The 24160-nt window shown below is 43.9% G+C and overlaps 1 protein-coding gene across 2 annotated transcripts in view; it reads right to left on the reverse strand.

The window, feature by feature from the left end:
* Nucleotides 1-6007: 6007 nt before the first annotated feature.
* Nucleotides 6008-24160, reverse strand: part of TBC1D2B (TBC1 domain family member 2B) — an 832871-nt gene continuing 814718 nt past the window's right edge. Inside the window, exon 13 of one of the 2 annotated variants that reach the window (XM_069624408.1) lies at nucleotides 6008-11124. In XM_069624408.1, coding sequence (XP_069480509.1) covers nucleotides 11115-11124 — 10 coding nt within the window. In that variant the 3' untranslated portion in view covers nucleotides 6008-11114. Of the gene's footprint in view, nucleotides 11125-19732; nucleotides 20402-24160 lie in introns of those variants that run through there. The other variant, XM_069624407.1, reaches the window with a different exon arrangement.

Genomic DNA, 24160 nt, shown 5'->3' on the forward strand with positions numbered 1-24160 from the left:
AAGTGTAGTAGGTCAGAATCAGGACTCTGACAACAAGACATAATTCATGGGGATTTTCAGTCAGGTTCAAAATGAACTTTCCTCAAGTCGATCAGCTCAAACGCTATCCTAAGAAAGAAATTCAAAGTGCTAATCAGGATGTCTGGAAATTAATAGCGGTCCCCCTGTCAAGAATCCGACTTCAAACTATCAGTGTCCCTATTTTCCGAAAAGAGAAAAAAAACTAAGAACAACAAAAAGAAAAACAGCAGTAGAAAGCCTTTGTGGAACTATCCCCTCATCGGGATGCCTGCTGGCTTCTGACCCCAACCTTCTCTCGATCAGTAAAGGCCTTCGACTAAACCTCCAGTTCGGGAAAGACAATTCCTGTGGTGCCGGGACATTTTCTAGGTGTTCGAGCCCAGGTCTCACCCTGCCTTTTCCTACCCTGAGATTCTTTCAGCCTTTCTTCCTTCTTCCCCTGGGATTCTTGCATCCTCTCGCATCCTTTTTTTTGCACTTCCCACTATGGGGTATTCACTGTTTCTACCCACTCTGGGGCTCTTCTCCTTCACATTACCCCACTCTGTGGTACTGTATCTCCTCTCTCTGGCTCCTCCTCGCACTTTACACTCCAGGAACTCTCTCCCCCACTCTGGGGCTTCTCTTTCGCACCCCCCCATTGGGGTTCTTCTCCTTCGCACTCTGGTTTGTTCAGTGTCTCTCGTGTAAGGAAGGCATGGTATCAACAGTAAGACAGACACAAGTGACCACAGTTCAAGGGTGTTTATTGAATTTCAAAAAGGGTTAGAAAAACGCCTATCTAATCCTAAATCTAAAGATGGGAGCAAACTACAACCATCAAACAATAATAATGCAATCCTAGTGGTGTTTTGTCAAAATAAAAGGGCCTATACTAATAAACCTATTGCCAATACTTATCTCTAAATACAAATAGTGTGGGAAACAATGTTATGTAAAAGAAAGAAGTGTTCAAGAAATGATATGTCAGGACATTCAGGCCGTTGACCTCCCTTCCCCAGCTTTTCAGCACGGGACAAGGTAGCACACTGCAGCTTAGCACAGTCTGTGGCTTCTTTAGCACAAGGGTGCAGTTCAAACATTAGCATCCTGCCCTTCCGTGCCCAAGTCTCTTTGCCTTTTAAAGTCTCTTCTTTTAGAGGGTCTGATGTGACAAATAATTTTTCCTCTCGGATTTCACACATACTCAATTTCTCAGATGATTCACTATTAACCTCAGATCCGCGAAAGCTGGGCTCAGATCCCCTTCATAACAATACTTGTAGGATTTTCATGTATCCAATTTCTTGGGGGATCACGGTTCACCCAGGATCCCCTTCAGCCGGGCTCAGATCCATTTTAACACAATGTTCAGTCTCCCTCCGCCCGGGCTCGGACCAATTTAATTCACTTTAACACAAATTTGCTTTATCCTAAAAGCTTTCAATTGATCTCCCTATTTCCGGCTCGGACCAACTCTATCAGATTTGTGATCAACTTGCTTGGCAGTATCAACATCAAAGACATATGATTGTGCACAGGATTTTGCTTGACCCGTCGCAGGAGCCCACTTCAATGCACACTTCTTTGCCACTCTTTCACCCTTCTCCACTCAGTTGGATATCTTACAGAGACCTTTCAATGAGAACGCACGCGGTGCCGGACCACTCTGTCAAAGCTATCGTGTCTTGGTTTTGATGTTCAATCACTCATCTGTTGTTCAATTTTACTCACGCTGGTTATCACATGTGTTTCATACACTGTTCGCTTCAGCACTCACCATATAATGTTGCTGCTTGCACCCTTGGCCTCAACACAAACTGGTCTGGTATCCTTCTCCCCAACTCACCAGCCCAATGACAGTACCACGGCAGCAGGCAATTCTTGACACCTTGATTATCTATGCGGGAGGGCCCCGGATACCTCCAACACACAATGAGGGATTCTTCAGCCTGGTTTCCTGGTCTTAGGCTTTCTATTCTGAAGGTTTCATGAAAGTAACAGTTCCTCTGTAAAAAGGTCAAGGGCACTTCCCTCCTTGCGATCACCTTCTGTTTTGCTGTCTTTCTCCTTGTGTCAAACTGCCACCTTGGAACTGCTGCTTCCTCGTGTGCTTTGCCTCGCTCAGAGTGTGCTCTCGTGCTCCACCTTTTATCTGTGTGGGGGAAGTGTAATGGAAGTCAGGTGTGTGTGATGATCAGTAATTGCCTGACCATTGCATTGGGACATGTCAGGTATACTGCATGGGTGTTAGTCCATTTTCTGTCATACTATCCGTGAGAAAGTGTTTGTGTTGTAAAGGGGGGGTCTATGTTCTTTTATCGACACCCGTTTTTCCGATGGGTGTTTTGCAGTGGTTTTATTTCTGAAAAATCATCAAAATTTTGTTTTCATTATGTTTGGTCCACCCCTGGACCCCCTTCATTGAACAATTTCTTTTATTACCGACCCCCACACCCTTTATTTGCTCTTTCCCAACCCCAAAAAAAAATCTATGAGGGTTTTCAGAAACAACCCTGCTGCAAAACACCCTCAGAAAAACGGGTGTTGATGAAAGGACACGGTATCGAAGCGGGGGGGCTAGGAGGGCTTTTTATGAGTTCCTAAGTATCCTGGTAGGATGGGATGAAGGTGTTAAAAGGGAAGGGGATACCACGTCTCGCCATCCGGTGTCCCACTCCCACAAGACCCCTCATCCAGGTGATCCTCCTGCACTGGTACACCCCCAAGAACTGGATCCAAAAACGTTGGCCGTGTCCTGGCCACCTGGATGACAGATCCCTCAGGGACTAGTGGGTAAGACACCATCAGGTTTCTCACACTTGCCACCTTGGGCCCTTCTGTTTTCTACTCCCCACTATGGAATATTTGCTCTCTCCCTCCCCACTGTGGGGTTCTTTTCAACTCCCCACTCTGGGGTGTTCTCTCTCTCTCCATACTCTGGGCTCCTCTCTCTCCCCACTCCGATGCCCGCCTCTCTTTCCACTGGAGCCATTGCTTATCTATTTGCCTTGTGCAGTACTCTGCCGGAGGGGTGTCGAGTTGGGCAGGTTCTCCAGTCTTTGCAGATTCTCTTATGCACCTTTTCCAGTGGGCTCCCCTTCAGTTGTTTGGCTGCCCGAATGAGGAGGGAGAGCCTCAATCAGCCTGGTCAGAGTCGCTTATACAACCTTTCAATATGGGCTCCGTGCAGGCCCTCTGCCTCGCTCGTGCAGCTTCTCGGGCAAGGCAGAGTTACTTATGAGATCATTCAGCTGGGCTCTGCATCGGCCCTCCGAGGCCTTCCTGCCTCGGTATTGAAGCCTCGCTGGGTTGCTCCGGTCGGCCTTATGCTGCACTTCTCTGCAGTCTGCTGTGTCTACTCTGCCGGGACACTGAATCTCTCCCTTTTGCTAACCACACCCAATTCTTCCTGTTTGCCATGGTTAAGTTCTGCAGTGCCTGTTGAGTTTCCTCTGCAACTGGTTGTCTGTGGGGCGACGCTTCTCCAGGAGGTGGTTCACTAGTCTCTGCTCAGTCTCTATAGAAGATTGGGCACAGGCAAGGTCAGAAGCCAAGTCAGCATTTGCAAAGGTGTGTAGGGTTAGGAAATCCTAGCCCCTAGATACACTGCAAAGGTGTTAGTAACTCAAGGGATCGGGGTTGGTGACTTACATCCCTCATCATCGTGTCCCTGTCCCCTAAGGGGGAGTCACCTCCAGAGGGATCCTACTTACCCAGACCCCTGGTGGGTGTTAAGCGTAGCAGGCTAATCTCCCTATTCTCTAAGGGGTGGCTCCCCCTTGGGAAGGGGCATCAATTTCCCAAGATTCATCAGATAGGGCACGTGTGGAGGAGAAATAGGCCATGCCTTTGAAAGGGAACAAAGTGAAATTTTTTTTATAGTTTGGCGTGAGAAAACGGGGGTTTATAAATGTTTTGCGCCCATAAAATGGCAGCATACTTCTGCAAAATGTACGGATGGCGAAAGTGGAACAAGGTGAACTTATAAAGAGGCAAATGAAGCATAGGGAGTGCGAAAAACGAAATTTCCTGTTAATTCCCGTACAGAAAAATGTATAATTAAGCATCGGTTTAAATATTTCATCTGGGGGGTGTTTCTTCTTGTCAAAAGGGAGATGTGAAGAATCTTTTGCATATGTAGTGCGTGAATGAGAGTTGGAATGCAATGTGTTGTGATATGAACAGAGCGATGCATTTATTTTTTCAAAGTTGACATTGGGGTAGAAGTGACAGTTGGAGGGTGGATATGGAATAGGGGTGTAAAGGTATACCGGTAAAAGATACCGTGAACAACTTAACTGAACTATAATAAACATCACATTGTTTATACCGGTATACCGTTTTAGGGCCTGCGGCTATTAAGTGAGCTTTTCAATCTGATTTGGAAAGGCTGCAGTAAGCAAGTGATGCGCAATCTGGATCTTGCACTGTGGGATGGGGCGTCTGCCAAGCGGGCTTTGTTTGGCAGACAAGAGCATAGGGAAAGTGAGGCCACATTACTAAACGCAGCTTTCATGCTGTGACTGCTCTTTCTCTGTGATCAGTAGTCGCAGGTTAAAGATCAGCCGATTTGTCGTTTTCCCACCAATTTGAAAGATGGGGAACACATCCCAGAATTCAAATCGGGGAATGAACTGGACGCCCTTCAGATGCATGTCCGCAAAAAACCTTAGCTCTGTAGACTGTATGAACACTGGGCCCATCAGTGCTTTGTGCTAGTATATAAACTGCCCCCCCCCCGCTGTCCTCCGTGTAGATTTGCACATTGGCACTAGAGTTGTTGCTTCGCTTGATCCTTCACCTGCCTTCTGCATATGGCACTGGACTCAAGCAGGCATGACAGATTCTACATTCAATTTGAAGTATCCAGAGCAATGGGGGTGAGATATTTCTCAGGTCTATTCTCAATTTGCGACACCACCCATGAAAGCATTCCTCCGTCTCAACTCACATGACAAGGTTCCTAATGCGCTCAGACCTGGGGAAAATGGAAATGATGGGGCTGTGGTGAGGCGGTGGTCTAGGCCATGTTTGTGCCGATATGTATTTTAACTGTCATTTTCAAAAAGTTTTTGTGCCACTATATTTAAGAAGGTAAATGAACATGTATTGCAAGAATCAAGAAAAAAATTAACAGCGCCCAATGAACGCTATCCTGTTAGGATTATATGGTCAGTGGTGACTCCAAAATCAGACCTTTATAATACACCAGACCGATGGTAAACAAGCTATAGTTATTTGATCACTATGAAACCTTTCGCTGAGTGGGTGTTGGCTATGACATTTTGACAAAAGAAACACAATGACATGGGCTTTCAGACCTCCCATGAGTGACATTTCCCTCTTTAATGGGATAAAACAAACTTTTATAACTGATCGCAGCGAGGGGTCATGATGCCCATGCCATGTGGTTCCAAAATAATGCAGTTCGAGATTTCAAAGCGATGACCTGTGACTGAGCAGCACGCACATTGCTCAAAAAGTGAATTTTAACACTTCCACCAGTCACACTTTCATTCAAGGAGATTGAGTGAGCGCCATGAAAGACCAAATCTGCAGCGGCCTTAGATTCCTGGAGGATCAGCTAATAATGTGCAGAGACAAGTTTCAAAATGCTGACAATTTATGACCTTTAAGAAAATATTTATTAAGATTGTCAATTGTCAATTCCACCTGCTATACTGCGATAACCATGATATACCGTCATTTGGCAAGAAGGTTATCATACCGCCATTAAACCAATAGCGTGACACCCCTACTATGGAATGCAGTTTACACTGTATTTTATGTAGGAATCATTGAATAAAATATACAACTCTGTCAAAGGAAGCATTAGAGGTACCTGTAATGCACACCATGACCAATTAGCATTCCAAAGGGTGCCTATGTGTGAAATATTTTCCTCAAGCAAACATACAAACACACCATTTTGCATATCTGCTGCAAAACCTTCCAATTCAATAAAGCGGTCTCTAACAGCAATGACTGAGACCAGACAAAAACAGCTTTTGTCATTTTTTTATTTTCTTTAAGTATAAAAATGTGCACTCATTTAATATCTGGGCAGTGGCACATGCTCCTTTGCACCCATTTTACACATCAAAAGTACCCCAGGGCGAAGGGAAAATTGGAATGAGAATATTTGGTTCAAGATAAAGCAGCAAAGCGATAGATCACTGTAATGAATGAGGATGAATGACAGATGTGGGAAATCAGCATAAACCATTTTGCTCTGCGTATGTGCTACATTCATTTCCATCCAGAAAAAGTCTTCAACAGTCTGGTTTGAACATACATAACATGATCATTCTGTCATTTTCATATGGATAAGCAATAGACTTTTTCACAATTTAATATATCCGTCTTTTTTGCAGAAACACTATTTGCGAGCAACAAATCTAACAAATCAGCCATGTTTTTAAATGCACATTGTTGTTTTCGGCCAACTGACACCATGAATAGTACTGTCTGATTTAAATACAATGGAAAGTGTATCACAAACAGCCCCACAAAAGTGTCAACTATAGTGGAGGGGGTTGGGGGGGCAGATGAAATAAAAATGAATGTCACATTGATTGTATGTCATTAGGACAGCATCACGCCAGGCACTGACAATGCACCAAATAATTCAAAATAAAACCAGTAACATTGTTTAGTCTGGCTGCAAACGTTTGTGCCACTGAATGTGGTTCCAGGTCACTTCGCCAACAGTAATGACTTTGTGGTAATTACTTTGAACTTTTTAAAACGATTCAAAAATATATAGGGCCCCCATATCCCGTTGCTCTCCATTACTGCCCCTCCCCCAAACCCTCCCCATCCCTGTTTTGGCCCCTTACCCACAAATACCAATATTTTCTCAATGAAATTACGAATTAATTCATAACTTTGTGGTAAATTACCACAAAGTAATTACTGTTTGCGAAACAGCAGGATACCCTGAATGCAGCAGAATCTGTCTGAAATATTACATGTTTTTCTCAATTAGTTTCCATTGAAAATGCTCAACATCTTCAAACTAACAAACCAAATGATTAAGAATGAGAAATCCGCTAATTACATACACATTTTCCATTTTAGTATGTAGTAAATCTGGTATGTTGAAATAACAGACCAAACATATATGCAAGGGAATGGAAACGCATAGGCAATTCTTGGAATGGAAAAGGACATACGGATACAAGGCAACACATGTACATTGGAGATACTATCACTCAAGTTCCTGAGAAACAAATAAGGAAGAGATGGATGGTGATTGATAGAACAGTCACAAAAGAAAAGGTCACTGAGTAAATAAAACAGTACTTCTGTGCTACATTCAGAATTGCCATTTCAGACATGCAAAGAAACATATATGGATAATACACAGTTTAACAACTTTGAGCGTTTAAGAAAACATTGACAACACACACCTACGTTTTATTGTTCGATTTCATACAACGCTCAAGAAACAAAAGATATCCCCAATTGAATATCTATGACAAGGGGAAAAGTATGTAGGTGCATTTGTAGTTCCGAAGTGCTGTTTGCTTATAATGGTAAACTACATGGATTATAAGTGTTCCCTCTAACTTGTCACATATGATTATTAAGAAATACAGTAGACTGCTTGGTGAAGGGGTATTACAAATAAAATCATACATGTGCATAGATCAACTGTAATCAAATAAAACACCTTCAAAACGTATATTATTTAAAAGCAGAGCTTGCGAAAGGCATTTCCTGTTAACATGCAGAAGGATTTTATACGTGATTATTAATAAGAACGCTTGTGATAGGCAAGGCAAGGGAATGCTGTGGCTCAATGCCTGGGACTCCCCAGGGGTGCTGCAGTCTGCTCAGACAGTGCTCTGCTGAGGTGGAGTCACAAAAGTAATCATGAGTGGTCATATTGTCCAGTAGACCATTGCAAAATGTAGATCCGTCACATTTTCATTTTATTAGGCTGCAGTTGCATAAGCCTAATCAATATTAGCTGTTACATAAAACTCAAATTCAGTACAACATTGTTTTCTGTAGTGCTTTGATGTGCAAAAGAAATTGTGCCCGAATGGGATTCAAAGAGATGGATTTGGAGAACACAATGCAAGGATTTGAATAGTATGCTTGGACTCCAGACAAACATCAATGCAGTGTAAAGTTTAACACCAATAAAAACCGATAGTAAAACAGACGACAAAATGTTTACTAGGACCACTGGCATAGGGGTAGTTTACCCCCCTCGGGCCCCCTGCTCAAACTAAAATGCTAAGTTACTATTTGATCATGTGAACACAAACACAGAACTGTCTACATAACATGCCTATAAAAGTGTTCATGTCCTGCAATGCTAGACTACGATATGGCATTTGTAACGCGCCTATTCACAAGTGTTTCACAAGTGTAACTAAACTAGTACTTTGTCAAGGAGCACTTTGGCAAATAGACAGGAAGTAAATGCATTTTCTGAGCAGCCATGTTATGAAGTCATACTGCTAATTGGAAGCAGCATCCTTTACTGGAGTGGAGGAGAACTGCGAGTTTTGTTAGAGCAGTGTTATTTGGGTGGATGATATCAGTATGCAAAGAAATACCAGTTCTTCAGATTATTTCCTTAAATACAACAACCTAGTGCCCTATAGCTATGGATTCTCCAACGCTGTTGTCTACTCAGGTTGCAAACAAGGTTTCCCACATTATTACATGGGGCATTGTGGGTAAATCTCAAATAATGTACTTTCACCATGTGTCCATGACATTTGCAGTATTGGAATAGCAACTTCCCCTTGCTATTGTTCCCAGCATTCCTACTGGTACAAATGGTGGGCCATCTAACTGTATCTCCATGCTATGAGGGGAAGGTGACTCGACGATAAGAGCAAGGAGAATCAATGCCCCACACAGCAACATCACAGACCAAAGGAAATCAGAGTTGAACAACATTTGGGGAAAGGGAAAACAAAACTTAAAATCACCCTCTGCATATGATGTATGCTTAACAAATGGTTACAAGAGTGCAAGAGAGAGAAAAAGAGAAACCGACACGGCTCCGTTACAGTACCTGTGCATGTCTGCACATGCAGGGAGATGTCCTATACAGTGCTAAGATGAAAGAACAGCTTTTTAAAGCCGCTTTGCCCAACCTCTGCATAATCACCTAAATCAGGGATACACAACAGCAAAGCTGCAACCGTTTCCTTAACTGGACCAATGACAAATTAGATTAAGTAATTATATGCCCAAGAAAACACTTATACTGAACCATTCCTGGGGGAGGAACAGATGGGGATAAAAGGTATGGCTAGAAAAGAGCTAGAGTGGTAGACGCATGTTTAGTTATCTGCTCTATGTTCTGTCTCGCCACATTCTTGTGGTCCCAAGTACACTGAGCCACCAGTTCACCTGTGAAACACCAGACAGCTCAACACCGCCATGGAAAACAAGGACATTTTCCAAGATTCTTAACATGCTGTTCTTTGCACTGTGGCGGAAAGGTCAGAATCGCCAACAAGACTGGGGTGTCTGACACTGAAGGGCACGCTACAAGTCACTGGGGCACCAAAGATGAGAGGGTTGTTAGCTGCTCAGCTCATGTATGTGGACATTTCATGCAAACAAATGTTGGGTAAACAAACGCATTCTCATCTAGATGTGTATGACAGCCTTACATTTCAAGTGTGGGCAGTTGTAGGATTTCATGTATTGATTTGTGACACTACTATGTTTAATGATTGTTAACGTTTCTGTGTTTGATGGAGCAAAAGAATTGCATTAAAATGCATGCTCCCTTCTGGGAAATGCGGGTACTGACCATTTAAAAAGAAAAGGAGTTTTTTCTGATAGGTGCAGTTACTGTTAAATCGATTGATTAGTAGGCCCATCAAAAAGTACTGGTATTGTCACATTAAGGGTAAAGCGTACATGCTTAGAGACCCACAGGCTGCTAAATTAACGTGCTTGAAATTGGAGGGAGAAAACAGATGAGAAGGGCCAGCCCTAACATGGCTGTGACAAGATGGGTTTTGCAAATCCATTTTACACAGGGTGCTAAACAACGCCCATCAACTGCCTGTAACCATAAACCCCTCTCCCACAGTCTAACGTGTTATCTTTCGACCAGGCAGATCCCTTACCAAACAGCATATTTTTGGGAGTGAATGTTTTCTGAATACACATTCAGACTCTTATTAATCTATTTCACATTTTTTACTAGATTATCTGCCTAGCAAAGCCCAGTTTGATCTCATGTCATGGAACGAGACAACCTAGGCCCTAGCCACAAAAGAGGGCTGTGAGTGGATTTATATATGACAACGGTAGATGTAAGAAGATAGCATCTTAACCTATCAAATAGTAGTACATAATCCAGATTCCACAATTGTGGGGATCTGCAATCACCAAATTAAAAGGAAACAAACAAATGTGGGGGTTAGCCTATACATTTTTTTTTTAAAAAAAAAGGAAAATTAAGCTCTACAGTGAATAAAACAGGCACTGTGGTAGGCCTTTTCATTTTGAAGTACAACTTTAAGCCTTTATTGAATAAGATACTTCAAACAAAACCTCTTCTACATTAAAAGGGAGAGAGGATAGGGAATTGTTAGGATTCTGTTTTTTGTTCCCATTTCACAACTACTGTAAATATTTTATAGGCACCTACACTTATTGGGAGCTCTGCTTCAAGAAGTGGGATATTTGAGGGACAGTATATTCTTTGATGGGGGAGGAAACCAGAAAACAGATTCAAACCTGTTCTTTAGTTTATTATATATGGAAGATTTGATCTATCACATCACCCTGATCAACAGATGTATGCGATTTCACTGAATCTACCTCACCTAAAGGTGAAATCTTTGAATTTCTTTTCTACCAGTTTTATTTTTATTATGCGGGGGAGCCGCCCGCCCCTCCCCCAATTCACCCTACCTTATCCCACTCCCATATATGTTTTAAAATGTACCCACTTACCCAACCAAATTCGAAGAAAAACATTTTCGAAGATTTCTCGTAAGGTGAAATTGGATTTGGTGAAATGTAGGTATCCCATCCCCAACACTTTCTTAGAAGATCTTGTCTGTATCGCAAGCAGTACCTTCCGCCCCAAAGAGGGGTACACCAATGCTGTTGGCTCCCTAACACCTCCTACTCAAAATATAGAAAAAAATAGGATCAGTTACAAAGTTTTAAATTCATCATTTACCCTTTAGAAAGTTAACACAAAGACAAGTATTTTCCAACTGTCTTTGGATCACAAGCAGACAGTCTTAAAGTATATTAAAAGGTAAGGATGCAAAACAGTGAGCATTTGATTGATTTTACATTTCAGTTGATCTGGATTTTAAACATTTGACTGAACACAGAGGCAGATGAATGGGGTCCAATGTCTGCCTTCTGAAGATCAGAAGCCAATGGTTAAGATTTCAGGCGGTAGACATTTTCCCTGCCATTCAAGATGTGCTGACAAATTAAAGTAACTTTCAGCACCAATTGATTATGAATGCATCAGTGCCTTCAATTGTTATAGAATTATAAAAAACGAGTTGTGCTGATGCATTCATAATCAACTGGTGCTACATTTTTCAATGTGCATTTGCGATTGATCGGTTATTAAACTTAAATTCTACAGCGTCTGCTAAAGACAGGAAGCCCATGTAAGATCAAACACAGTGTACAGGCCAAAGGCAATCCTTACATTCTTAAACTGTACAACTCATAACATTTAAAGAGACAGCTCATTAAATGAAGCATGCTTCCCTGTTTAGAGCCTGGACACAACAGCTGAGATTCAAAGGAAGCACACCACAAAATAATGAACTAAATTGTGAAATTTCAGTTGGTGAAATACAGTGCTTTTAGAATAACGCCTCAAATTTAAATGTTTACTGTTTTATCTCCCTAAATCAAAACACTTTTTGTGATGCACAAGTGTATAAGTACAGCCTGCACTTTCCCATTACATATTTAGATTCTTTTAACCGTAACAGCTTTGTGTCCTTTTATTCTTAAGGCTATTTTTATTAAGCAAAGTTTAAACATAATTACACTTTAACAACATACATTTAGGAGTACATAAAAGTGTTACTGTTAAGACAAGAAAACTGATGATGGAGTTGTCACATCAAAAACATAGTAGGCAGAGACCAGCTCCTGAAAATACTGAAATTCAATCAATAACTACAAAAAAAAAGAAATATAAATTCCAAGAAGTAGAAAAAGTCTTGATTTGATTGGTAATATTTACATGATTGCACTAGTCCTTACTTCGAAGCCTCCTAAACATCCTCTTAAGAAAGGAGAGGTATTTATTCAGCTTTGAAATACAGATTATATACACAATACACATGCTTTGCACATTTCGCTGTGGGTACATGTGCACTGGAGGATACTGGTGCATTACTTAAGCAAAGATACCAGATCTGGTGGCCTAGATCGGGCTCCAGTGCAACGCTGGATCAGATATCATTACTATTAGCACCACGGGTTTGCAATCCGCAAACCCGGGATGTTGACAGCAATGTATTTTGTATAAATGAACGGGGACGCTGTGATTCATCCAAAACTATGATGGCCACCACAGAGCTGGAAGTCGGGGCTCCAAGCTTAGCTCCTCTTCCATTTCCATGGCGACCAAGGAGGCTGGAGCAGCGGTTGAGCCACCGCCAAAAACAATAAGGTGGGTAGGGGGAATGGGCAGGGGCGGGAACAGTGTCCAAGGGACGGTGGTAGTGGGGTTGGGGCGAGATGGCTGGCCGGGGGAGCAATAGATTCAGCCCACAATCCAAGTAACCGTGCCAGCTAGCTCCCCCACCCCGGCTGCCAATACAAAATAAATTATATTTGACTTGGCAAAGTTTGATGTTTTGTGTGAGACTTTGTACAATATATTTCGAAATGTTTTGGTGGCTGTAGACAGTTATTTTGGACATCTAGGGCATATCCACTGAATGCCTAGCACTAACAGTTTTTAGACTTCATTTGAAATTATGTAAAACTGGCAAAGCTACCTGCTACCATCCACCATGAAAACTGATTTTCAAAGCGGTTCATGATAGTGAGATGCCGTCACACTTTGTCTGAGGACACCTGTTATTTTCCAATGATCAACTGAAGTCCAGGTTGTTTTTTGGGAAACCTCGTGTAAAATGAGTTTCCTTTTGGGCAGTTGGCAAATGCGTTCTCAGAAGGAGAGCAGACTGCCACACCACGCTAATGAACAAGTTACTTCTTACCTGGTAACGTTCTTTCGATGGGATGTCCCTCCGACGTATTCCTTATCTATAATTGTATCTCCAGCTTGCTGGCCTCGGAAAACTTTTTCCCAGTAGAGGGCGCTGCACGTCGACATCCGTCGAGTAGGTGTTCCTCGACAGCCACCGTATCGACGCTGACGTCATCATGCCCATAAATAGCCACGCGCAGCGTCCGTTGCTCAGTTCCGTTTTGTAGAGAGATAGTCTTTGCATGAGTTGGTTATTACCCTTGAAGGAGCGTAAGCTGCAACCACAAGGGAAATGTTACTGCGGGGATGGATGGGAGGGGCGATAAGGAATACGTCGGAGGAACATCCCATCGAAAGAACGTTACCAGGTAAGAAGTAAGTGGTTCTTCGAAGGGATTGTGTCCTCCGACGTATTCCTTATCTATGATAGACTCCCGTAGCAGTGGTATGTGATTGGAGGCGGGAGTAAGAGATGCCATGTTACCCTTTAAGAATGGACAGAGTGTAACACAGCTTTGCCAAATCTAGTCTCTTGACTATAGGAGGAATCCAGGCTATAGAATTTGGTAAAGGTATGTGCGGACGACCATGTGGCAGCCGCACATATGTCTCTAATTGGTACCCCTCTTTGAAGAGCTGAAGAGGCTGCGATACCCCTGGTCGAATGAGCCCTTAGATTTTGAGGGGGCTCTTTCCCTGCCAATTTATAACATTCCAGAATGGCCAAAATAATCCATCTGGAAATGGTTTGTTTCGTTATTGGTAATCCCAACTTTTGTCCTGCGTAACCTACGAAGAGTTGGTCTGCTTGCCTAATCTTAGCAAATCTGCTGATATAAAAACTCAAGGCTCGCTTAGGGTCCAGCCTGTGTAGTCTCTCTTCCTCTTTCCCCGGATGGGGAGGAGGATAGAATGAAGGTAAAGTAATCTTCTGAGTGATGTGAAATTCAGGAACTACCTTTGGAAGGAAGTTAGGCTTCACCTGTAGAACAACTTTGTCCTTATGAAAAATTGTATGAGGAGGTTTACAAGATAGGACTTGTAACTCGCTAACCCTTTTAGCAGATGTTAATGCTATTAATAAGACAGTTTTGAGGGTGAGAGACTTCAATGAACAAGAGTGGAGTGGTTCAAATGGAGCACCCTTTAGGAAGTTTAGAACTAAATTTAAGTCCCATAAGGGAACTTGGCATGGTCTTGGAGGATAAACATTAGTTAATCCTTTCAGGTATTGTATTACTAATGGTATTTTGAAATATGATGGCTCCTCTGCAGTGCGCTTGAAGATTTACAGCGCTGCGAGATAGCCCTTAATAGTGCCAACTTGAAGGCCTGAATTTGCCAAGTAAAGTAAAAAGGATAACACCGCAGGTGTACCACATGAAAAGAGTTCGATATTCTTTTCTCTGCACCAGCTGCAAAATGTATTCCAACGGCAGCGTTATAGAGTCTTAGTTGCTGGCCTTCTGGCCGAAAGCAACACCTCCATGACGTCATCTGGAAAGTTCCAATCCTTGTACCTCAACCTTTCAGAAACCAAGCGTGAAGGTTGAGGTTCTTGATGGCTGGATGGAGAACCTGACCCTCCCTTCTGCGAGAGAAGATCTTCTCTGTATGGAAGACGAATTGAAGGGCAGATGGACATGTCCAGAAGGTCCGGGTACCACGTTCTCCTGGCCCAATCCGGGGCAATTAGGATCATGGTCTTCCGAAACCTTCTCAACCTCCTGATCATTTGAGGAATGACAGGGACCGGAGGAAACGCGTACAGAAGTGGGAACTCCCAGTCCACTACGAACGCATCTCCTAGAGCTCCTCTCAGGGGAAATTCCCTTGAGCAAAACCGGTCGCACTTCCCGTTGATACTGGTGGCAAACAGATCCACTTGAGGGGTTCCCCAAAGGGTGAAGATCTCTTGAAGGACTTCCTGAGCTATCTCCCACTCGTGGGAGGCTGTGTTCTGCCTGCTCAGAGCGTCCACTGTCAAGTTCTTCTCTCCGGCTAAGTGAATTGCCGATAGAGAGATTCCTTCCTGAATTGCCCAAAACCAGAGCTGCATCGCCTCTCTGCACAGTGGTAGTGATCCTACGCCTCCTCTTTTGTTGAGGTAGTGCATGGCCACCGTATTGTCCGTCATTAACAGGACATTTCTCCCCCATACAGACGGCAGAAAAGCCTTCAGTGCCAGTCTGATGGCTCTCAGCTCCAACAGGTTGATATGTAGTCTAGACTCCGATGGAGACCAACGACCGCTGATGGTCAAGTCGTTGGCATTGGCTCCTCACCCCGTGAGTGAGGCATCCGTGACTACTGTTCTCTCTGGCCATGGTTGCCAAAACAGTTCTCCTTTCAAAATGTTTTCCCGACAGGCCCACCACTGAAGGTCTCGAGCCACTCTGACCGGGATCTGAAGGAGATCTGTCATTCTTCCTGAGAACTGTGACCACTGAGTTCTTAGTGCCCACTGAAGAGAGCTCATCCTCAGGCGAGCCTCTGGCACAAGGTATATGCAGGATGCCATGAGGCCTAGCAACCTCAAAAAGTCGTAGGCTGGGAGACGTTGGGCATTTTGAAACCTGGTGACAATCTGCAGAATATCTTGAGCCCTCACCTCTGGTGGCGAGGCTTTTCCCAGGGAAGTGTCCAGGACTGCTCCAATGAACTGGAGTCTCTGTGATGGTATCATCTGTGACTTCTTTAAATTGAGGGAGAAGCCCAGCTTGTGAAGGAAGTGGCAGACATAATCTAGTTGGATCTGAACTTGTTCCGAAGATACCGCTCTGATCAACCAGTCGTCCAGGTAGGGGTAGACGTGAATCCCTTCCCTCCTTAGACTTGCAGCCACAACCGACATTAGCTTGGTAAAGACCCTCGGGCGGAGGTCAGCCCAAATGGCAGAACTCGAAATTGATAATGAGAGTTGCCCATTGCGAACCTCAGGTATTTCCTGTGCTTGAGATGAATTGGCACATAGAAATAAGCCTCCTGAAGGTCCAGAGATACCAGCCAGTCCTGAAGCTGGAGGGCCTGAAGGATCTGAGAAAGTTACCATTTTGAACTTGTCCTTCCTGAGGAACTTGTTCAATTCTCGTAAGTCCAAGATGGGTCTCAGTCCTCTGTCCTTCTTCGGTACCATGAAGTAGGGGGGAGTACCAACCCTTGTTCCTTTCCGCTACAGGTACCGGTTCTATGGCACCTTTCTCTAGCAGGTCTAGAATGTCCTGCAGAAGGAGCGGATCTGGAAACTTCAAAGAGTTGTTCCCCGGTGGATGGCTCTGAGGTGTGCGTAGGAAAGGCAGGCAGCAACCTTGGGCCACTGTCTCCAGAGCCCAAGCATCTGACGTAATAGCCTGCCATTCCGTCAGATGGTGAGTTAACCTGACCACTACAGGTGTTTTGTGAGGGGAGACCTCAGAGCGGTTTGGGAGCGGCTGATGCAGATGCCGGAGGTAAAGCGGCTCCTGCTGCTGCGGCTTTCTTTCCTCTACCCCGTCCACCACGGGTAAATCTTCCTTGGCCTCTTTGAGCCGGCCGTCCTCTGCCTCTTCCGTATGTGGAATAATAGCGAAAGGACCTTCCTCTCCAAGAGGATCCTGAGGGACGAAAAGTAGTCTGACGGATTGCAGCTCCTAATGATTTTGCTGCTGCTTTGGATGTTTGCAGTTTTTCCAGACTCATCCGCCTTTTTACCGAAAAGGGAAGAGCCGTCAAAGGGCATATTCAAAAGTCTGGCCTGTACGTCTGAAGCAAAGCCAGACTTTCGTAACCACGCATGCCTGCGAATTGTGGTACTTGCTGCCATGGCCCTGCTGATACTGTCAGCAGAATCAATGCCAGTTTGAAGGGACTCGCACATTGCATCTTTACCATCTCTGATGATATTTAAAAATGCGTCCCTTTCTTCTCCTTCCTGGAGGCAGTCAGCCGCTGATGAAGCACACTCCCAAAGAGTGTGGCTGAACCTAGCGAGCGTACAAGTAGCATTAATAGATTTTAATGCCATGCTACAAGCAGAAAAGACTCTTAGCCATAACATCATATTTGTTGTCATCCCTGTCCTGTGGAGCAGTGGGGTATGCAGATGTACTGCCTGATGAAGTTGCTGCTTGGACCACCAAACTCTCTGGAGTAGGGTGCTTAGATAGGTATTCAGGGTCAGCAGCAGATACCCTATATTTTGTTGACAACTTATTAACTGCAGGGACAACTTCAGGAGTTTCCCAGTTAGTTAAAATCTTTCTTTGTAAAGCAGAATGAAAGGGAACCACAGGATCCTCCTGTGGACCTTTATCCAGAATATCTGTGAGGTCATCCTGTTGAAAAACAGGTGAAGGCGCAGACCAACCCATGAACTCCATAATTCTTGACATTAGGGTTCTATAAGGGGTTTCAGCATGTTCCCCTGGGTCTGGTTTGACAAATTCCACTTTTGGGGAAGTGTCTAGGCCACTTGCTTCCTGTAATACATCCTGATGGTCTTTCAACCTTCTTTCCTCAGAGGCAAAAGTCTCTGGTTCAGGTGATGTGGTCCTCTGCAGCCCAAAAGGCCTTTCTTGATCAGAATCTTCCCTTTCTTCATAAATTGAAGTTGAGGGGGGATGCTCTGGCCTGTGAAATGGTATAAAACCCATCTCTAAAGCAGAGGGAGCCATCATCAGTGGCCTTGAAAAGGTCGATGTCGTCGACGCCGATGTAAAAAAACCTCGATGGCGCGACAAAGGTGTCGAGAAAACTGGAAGAGGCCTCGAAGAACTCGAGAGGATCGGAATCCTGCTCGAGGATGTCGACGGCATTCTCGACGTCGTGTCGGAGGCTCTCGGTGTAACCGTTGGCTGTGGAGTAGCCGTGGGTATTTCTTTTATCGGCGTCGACGCCGGAGTCGACTCGATCGACGGATGCGTCGAAGAACCCTTCGATAACGGCATCGATGGCGCAGATCTATGCTTCGAGGGGACTTTCGACGATGGCGTTGAAGATGCTTTGTTTCCCGATGGCCCGTGGCGCTTTCGGGTAGACTCTTTCGTCGGGTGCTTCGACTCGCGGCGTTTAGATTTTTTGGGCTTTTCACCCGGGGTATCACCCTCAGCTGTCTTCGAGGGGGTCCAGGCCGCTTTCTCGAAGACACTTAGCATCTTTTTTCTGAATTCCTCCCACTCAGCCGGAGAACTGTGTTTTGTGGGGCAAGGTACTTTTTCAGGGGAATTAGAAGAAGACGATGAAGGGGATCTTCTATGTCTCTTTTTCGAGTGTCTAGATGTCGAAGAGTGGTGGGAGCCACTTCGAGACCTAGAACGAGTGTTTTCGACGGTGAGGAGACGAATGTCTCGACTCTACCTCGGAAACTTTTGAGGAAGTTTTAACTGACCTACCTCTCTCGAGCTTCCCCTTACGCTCCTTCAAGGCTTTCGCCATCATGGACAAGCATTCCTCACACTCCGAACACTGGTGCTCGACTCCCAGACACCACAAACAGATCCTGTGAGGATCCGTCAACAACATTTTCTTCCCACAGTCTCGACATTTTTTGAAGCCGGACCGAGGAGTCGTCGGGTCGGAGGAGGAAGCCACTGAGTACGAGTCGGTATTCTCGAGGAATAATTAAGTATATTTCGACTGAAGAACTGAGCAACGATATTCCGAGGCACACAAAGTGCGGAAAAACGGAACTGAGCAACGGACGCTGCGCGTGGCTATTTATGGGCATGATGACGTTGGCGTCGATACGGTGGCTGTCGAGGAACACCTACTCGACGGACGTCGACGTGCAGCGCCCTCTACTGGGAAAAAAAGTTTTCCGAGGCCAGCAAGCTGGAGATACAATTATAGATAAGGAATAAGTCGGAGGACACAATCCCTTCGAAATAATGGTTCTAATGATCGTTGTGAGGTTCCAGACAAGTCCATGAAAAAACACAAAATAAAAGCTGCACAAGGGGATGGTAAGGCTATTCTAAAATGTAGGTACTGACTGAGTATCTGTAAGAAAGAACTACATATAACAAAATGAGCTGATGCCCAGGCTATCAAGATGGCATGTAAGCAGACTGACTTTTTAAAAGATAAACCTATTAACGCAAACAAGGCCTTTAGGATTATAAATATTGAAGAGCTCTTGTGTTTTCAAAACTGGTAACCTAATAGCATTAACGTCTTGGGCCATCACATTACAAAATGCAGATAAACTATTTAATGTGGTGTTGATATGCTGTGATTGCCACTTTACATGCAAAGAAATGTTAAGTGCTTATATTTTCTGTTGTGCTAATGTATAGCTAACACTGAGTAGCCATTCAAACCTCAGACCTATTGTACACGGCAATGCATTATACAAAAATAGGTGACTTAGCTTCCCCATCACCTGGGCCAATGGGCTCTTGCTCCTGTTAAAGTAACGAACACTGTGAAAACACTAGACTGCTGAACAGCTGCTTTAAAAACACAAAGCCATTTCAATCCAATTTCTGCTTAGATCAAGGGAAATCCAAGTCTATACAACAGATTTTTCAAATAAAGGTTTTCCACTAGATAAAAAAGTGGGTGAAATTCAAATAGATTTTAGGTGGCGGTCTAGCTGCTGAAAAGAAGCCCCAATTGTGTTACATAATGATGGTATTTGCAGGACATTTAAGAATACTTGCAGATGTGCTTGCCTTGTGCCACAAATGTGGAAAAAATGAAAACATTAAGTACCAGCATAAGACTGTAGAATCAGGCAAATAAGGAAACCAGATTACACTCAAAATTGAAGTTGCTGCGTTGAAAAGAAGAACACTTATCAGATGTGGCTTGAAGATAAGTGGTAAAACTGCACATATGCAGCTAACCAAGGCCGACCAAACTGATCAGTGGAAAGTAAAGTGCTGAAACTGGACTGAAGTTATGCACTGCATAATTCCAAGTGACGCCAAACATTTTCTGTCTGGCATTTTGAGTTGGCCCAATAATGTCTGATATGAAGCTGCTGCAGAGCACAGTTGAGCTATGAGGAGTATCAAAAAGATGTCCTTTCAGCTATCTTCATCATCACTGATCAGGTCCCGGAGCTCAGTGTTCGAATCCCGTTCCCTTAGGAAGTCCTCTCGTATGGCCTCGAGCTCAGTGAGTTCAAGGCGGACTTTCTCCAGGTGGTAGGCTCTACGATTTCTAATCTGACGCAGTGGGAAGGGGTTCATATCCACAAACGCTATGTTGAAAAGTTTCCTGAAATAAACAAAAAAGGTTGAAAGAGTTAACTCTAGGTTAACCAATCCCATTAAAGCTACCAGTAGCAACATACGACGTACCAAAGAAATGACATTTTCAGGGATACACTTTGAGAACAATGTATGATCTGGATGGTCTTGTGCACAGCAGATAATAAAAAATAATAACAGATACGTATTTTACATGAATAAAATGGCAAATACATATTTATTAAAGGTGTGCTAACGTGCATCGATAAACTCTTGGAGCAGCCGCGTGAGAAGACAGCAATTTTGAAGCAGATGAATGTATAAGGACATCATCCCTACCAGGGGCTTCAGGAGGCGGACTGAGGCTTTGGACATATGGGAGAGTAACGGGACCTTGGCAAGAAGGGCTAGCAAACTCTCCTCTGATGGAGTAGCCATGCAAGAATATGTTTTTGAAAGGTTATAGAGAATCCTAGAGAATGTAGACATTGGATAGTCTTCTCGGTATGGCGGGTCACATGGGGGAGAGAAATCCCCCGCACCAGCTAGTCGTCTAGGTACGGAATCACATGTGCACCTAAGCGACAAAGGTGTGCAACCACTGGGGCCAGGCATTTGGTGAACACACTGTCTGAGGTGACTTAAGGCTGAAGTGCAGTGCCTTGAATTGGAAGTTACCACTGAAACACTTTTCTAATCTTGTTGATGAAGAAGTAGACTGGCAGGGTAAGAAGTTGTTGCCTAAAATGGCCTGGTAGATGAATAAACCAGGTAGTAGTTGAAGCAAGTGCTTAACCATGTTTCTAAACAGAAACAACTCATGTAAATTTGTGACACTCGAAGGAGAATTGTAAAAGCTTGTCGAGGAAAAGTTACAATTCCTTTTTAAACCAAAGTTGTGATCAACCAGCCTGACAAAGACATTTGTTGTTACTCACAGAAACAAATACAAACATGAAACTGTTCTTTCTCCAGGAGGAGTTGGAATAGACTATTTCTTTCTGAGATCAAACGTTGTGACAAATTATTCTAGCTAAGGCTTTTGCTGTTGTTTACTTGGAGAAGACAAATGTGAGACTCCAGGAGGAGTTGGAACTATTATTTTCGATAACTTAATGAAACAACTGAACTTTATGTAATCAAGTACAAACCCTTAAGAACTGTATTGGAGCTTTGTGTCAAACTGGATTTCCTAGTTTCTTTTCAACTGTGGAGAAAACCCTTGTTTAGATCTGGGGAAGGGAAACTCACCCAGGTTATGAGAAGAGACATTGAGAAGAGACATTGATCATATTGTGAATTCAATCATATGTTCTATATTATTGTTGAATTAATTACCATATATTTTTGCTTTATTGGTTGTACAGGTGTGAGGGACAGATATCCTTTTGTTAGAGTGTTTCCTTTAGTTTATTTTAAGCAGGGAAATCCTTGTCACAGTCGGGATACTGATGCTTTTATCCTACCTTTTTATGTAATAAAATGGCCAAATTTGAAAACTCTTTACAAAGTAGTCCGCCTCACATTTCTGACCTCTCACAGTATTGACAGGTGCAGGCAGACCCTGTTCTTGTGGAGGACGAGGTGCAGCATTCCGTGATCCTCCTGGTAGCCTTTGCTGCAGCTCTGACATGAAGGACTGTAGTGTGGTTAGAAAGTCCAAAGAGACATCTCTTCCTGGTGCCAGGCCAGTTAGAGCAGGAGGAGGCAACCCTTCAGATGCAGGCACCGAATTAGGTGGGGTGGGGGGGGGGGGTGTCATGGAAGACTGAGGACCAGTCTGTACGGTGTCCGACCATATATTGACAATTACACTTTCATAGAAAACCCCAACAGGCTCCCCTGGCTTCTTGAGGGATATGTGCCGGCGGGGTCACCAACGAGGTTGTCGTAGCAGTGGCGAAAGCTAGGGCCAGTGGAAGCAGGCGTGGGGGCTTGGGCAAAGCAGCCAGGGTGGACGACGCTTGAGGGGAGATCGTTGCAAGGCCTGCGCCTGATGGTATGAAGTTTTTCCAGCTGATGACAGGGTTGCCGACTTTGTTTCTTGTGCAGTCAACGTGTTCGTGGACGAAGATGTTTCATGCCTAGTCTACACGCTCCAACCTGCTGACAGACAGAGTCGTGGATGAAGACTTGCTCATTGATGACAATCTGGCTTGAGTCATTGACGGATGATGAATGAGGCCTGGACTGCTTACACGTTGACGCTGTGGATGAGGACTGCTTCTTAGATGCCAAAGCAGTCAATGGCGCTGCTGTCGTAGTGGACATCAAGGCTATCTTTGTAGAGGGCGACTGGATGATTTTTTGTTTTTTTACTTCTAGAGGTATATGATATGATAGGTTATTTATAACGCTCTTAATACCCAGAGGTTTCTAAACACAGACCCGGGATTCAAACCTGTGTTGCCCCGTGTCGTCTTGCTTCCAAGGTGAGCACGTTGCTGCTGAGCTATCCTCCCGAGCTTAACCTCCCAAGAGGTATCCTTATGTAATCGTGACCTCTTTGAAGAGGAAGCACTGGACTGGTCTGCTCTGTCTGAGGCAAGCGTGACCCGAACTCAGAGTCTGAGGCCCCTGTGTCACCGAGTTAAGCCACTAACCTGTGGTGGCGGTCTCAGGGAGTCTTGTTTGAGAACGACTGACAGATTGAGCCATTCCTGGATGTCGTGTGCCGGAAATGGCAGCAAAGATAGTCTTCATGGAGGTTCTCCATGTAGACATTCTTGAGGCCACAGGTGATACAGGCCTTGAAAAGACCATTTGGTGTCCGCCATGGATGGGTGAATGCCTCAACTTGCAGATGAAAAATCCACTCTCATGGGACAAAGACTGACTGATCCAGAGCAACTCCAGATGACACTGGAGCTAAGGATTCAGGAAATAGTTGTGAAATCGAAACATTTTGTATAAATGTAGATGAAAATATCTAAGAGTTAACGAGAGAGATTTCTGTGGACTCCCAACACATAGATTACCTTTAGGGGTGGAGCTAAGGGAGTCCCTCCCATTGGCTCTGGGCAATATGACCTTAAACAACTACTAGAGCACGTGACTGCAGTTTTCATAAAATACATTTTATAAAATAAACTGCTCCTGTGACCGAAGATTCTCAACCCAATGGGGAGCATTCATACAACGAGTGAATCTATGAAAGATCCAATGCTGGAGAAGTAAGCATCCTGATGATCGAGTGACACCATCCAGTCCTGGAGCTGAGGGGTGTGGAGGATCTATGAAAGCGTGACCATCTTGAATTTGGCCTCTCTGAGAAAGTTGTTCAAGAGTCGGGTCCAAGGTGGGTTGCGGTACTGTGTCTTTCTTGGGTACCACAAAGTAAGTGGAATACCAACTATGGTCCAGTTCCGCTGCAGGGCTCATTACCACAGCATACATCATCATCATAAATTTTATTCTGATAAAATACATAAACAAGTGCAGAGCAATATAGGTATACATAATTCAATATAATAGAATGCAATGTTCATAATCATAGTAAAATACAGTAAAACACTTATTAGTTAAAATCTGCTAACATTCAATAGAAACATTTTAAAATTAGGCCTCTAGCATGCATTTCCTTCTATTCCATCCTTTCACAGAAATTCTAGCGAATACCAGGCAGCGACTATGGGGTCAGCTTGCAGCAAAAATATTAGTGCAGGTTGACATTGATTAAAATTAGCTTATCTCAACAGTGGAGTGACAGTCTGTTTCCTGATGGACAAAACAAAACGCAACAGATCTTCTTTTACAGCACTGCAGCCTGGGCAGACCAAGTACTGCT

Source organism: Ambystoma mexicanum, chromosome 11 (assembly GCF_040938575.1).
Source record: "Ambystoma mexicanum isolate Mex_15411 chromosome 11, UKY_AmexF1_1, whole genome shotgun sequence".
Taxonomy (NCBI): Eukaryota; Metazoa; Chordata; class Amphibia; order Caudata; family Ambystomatidae; genus Ambystoma; species Ambystoma mexicanum.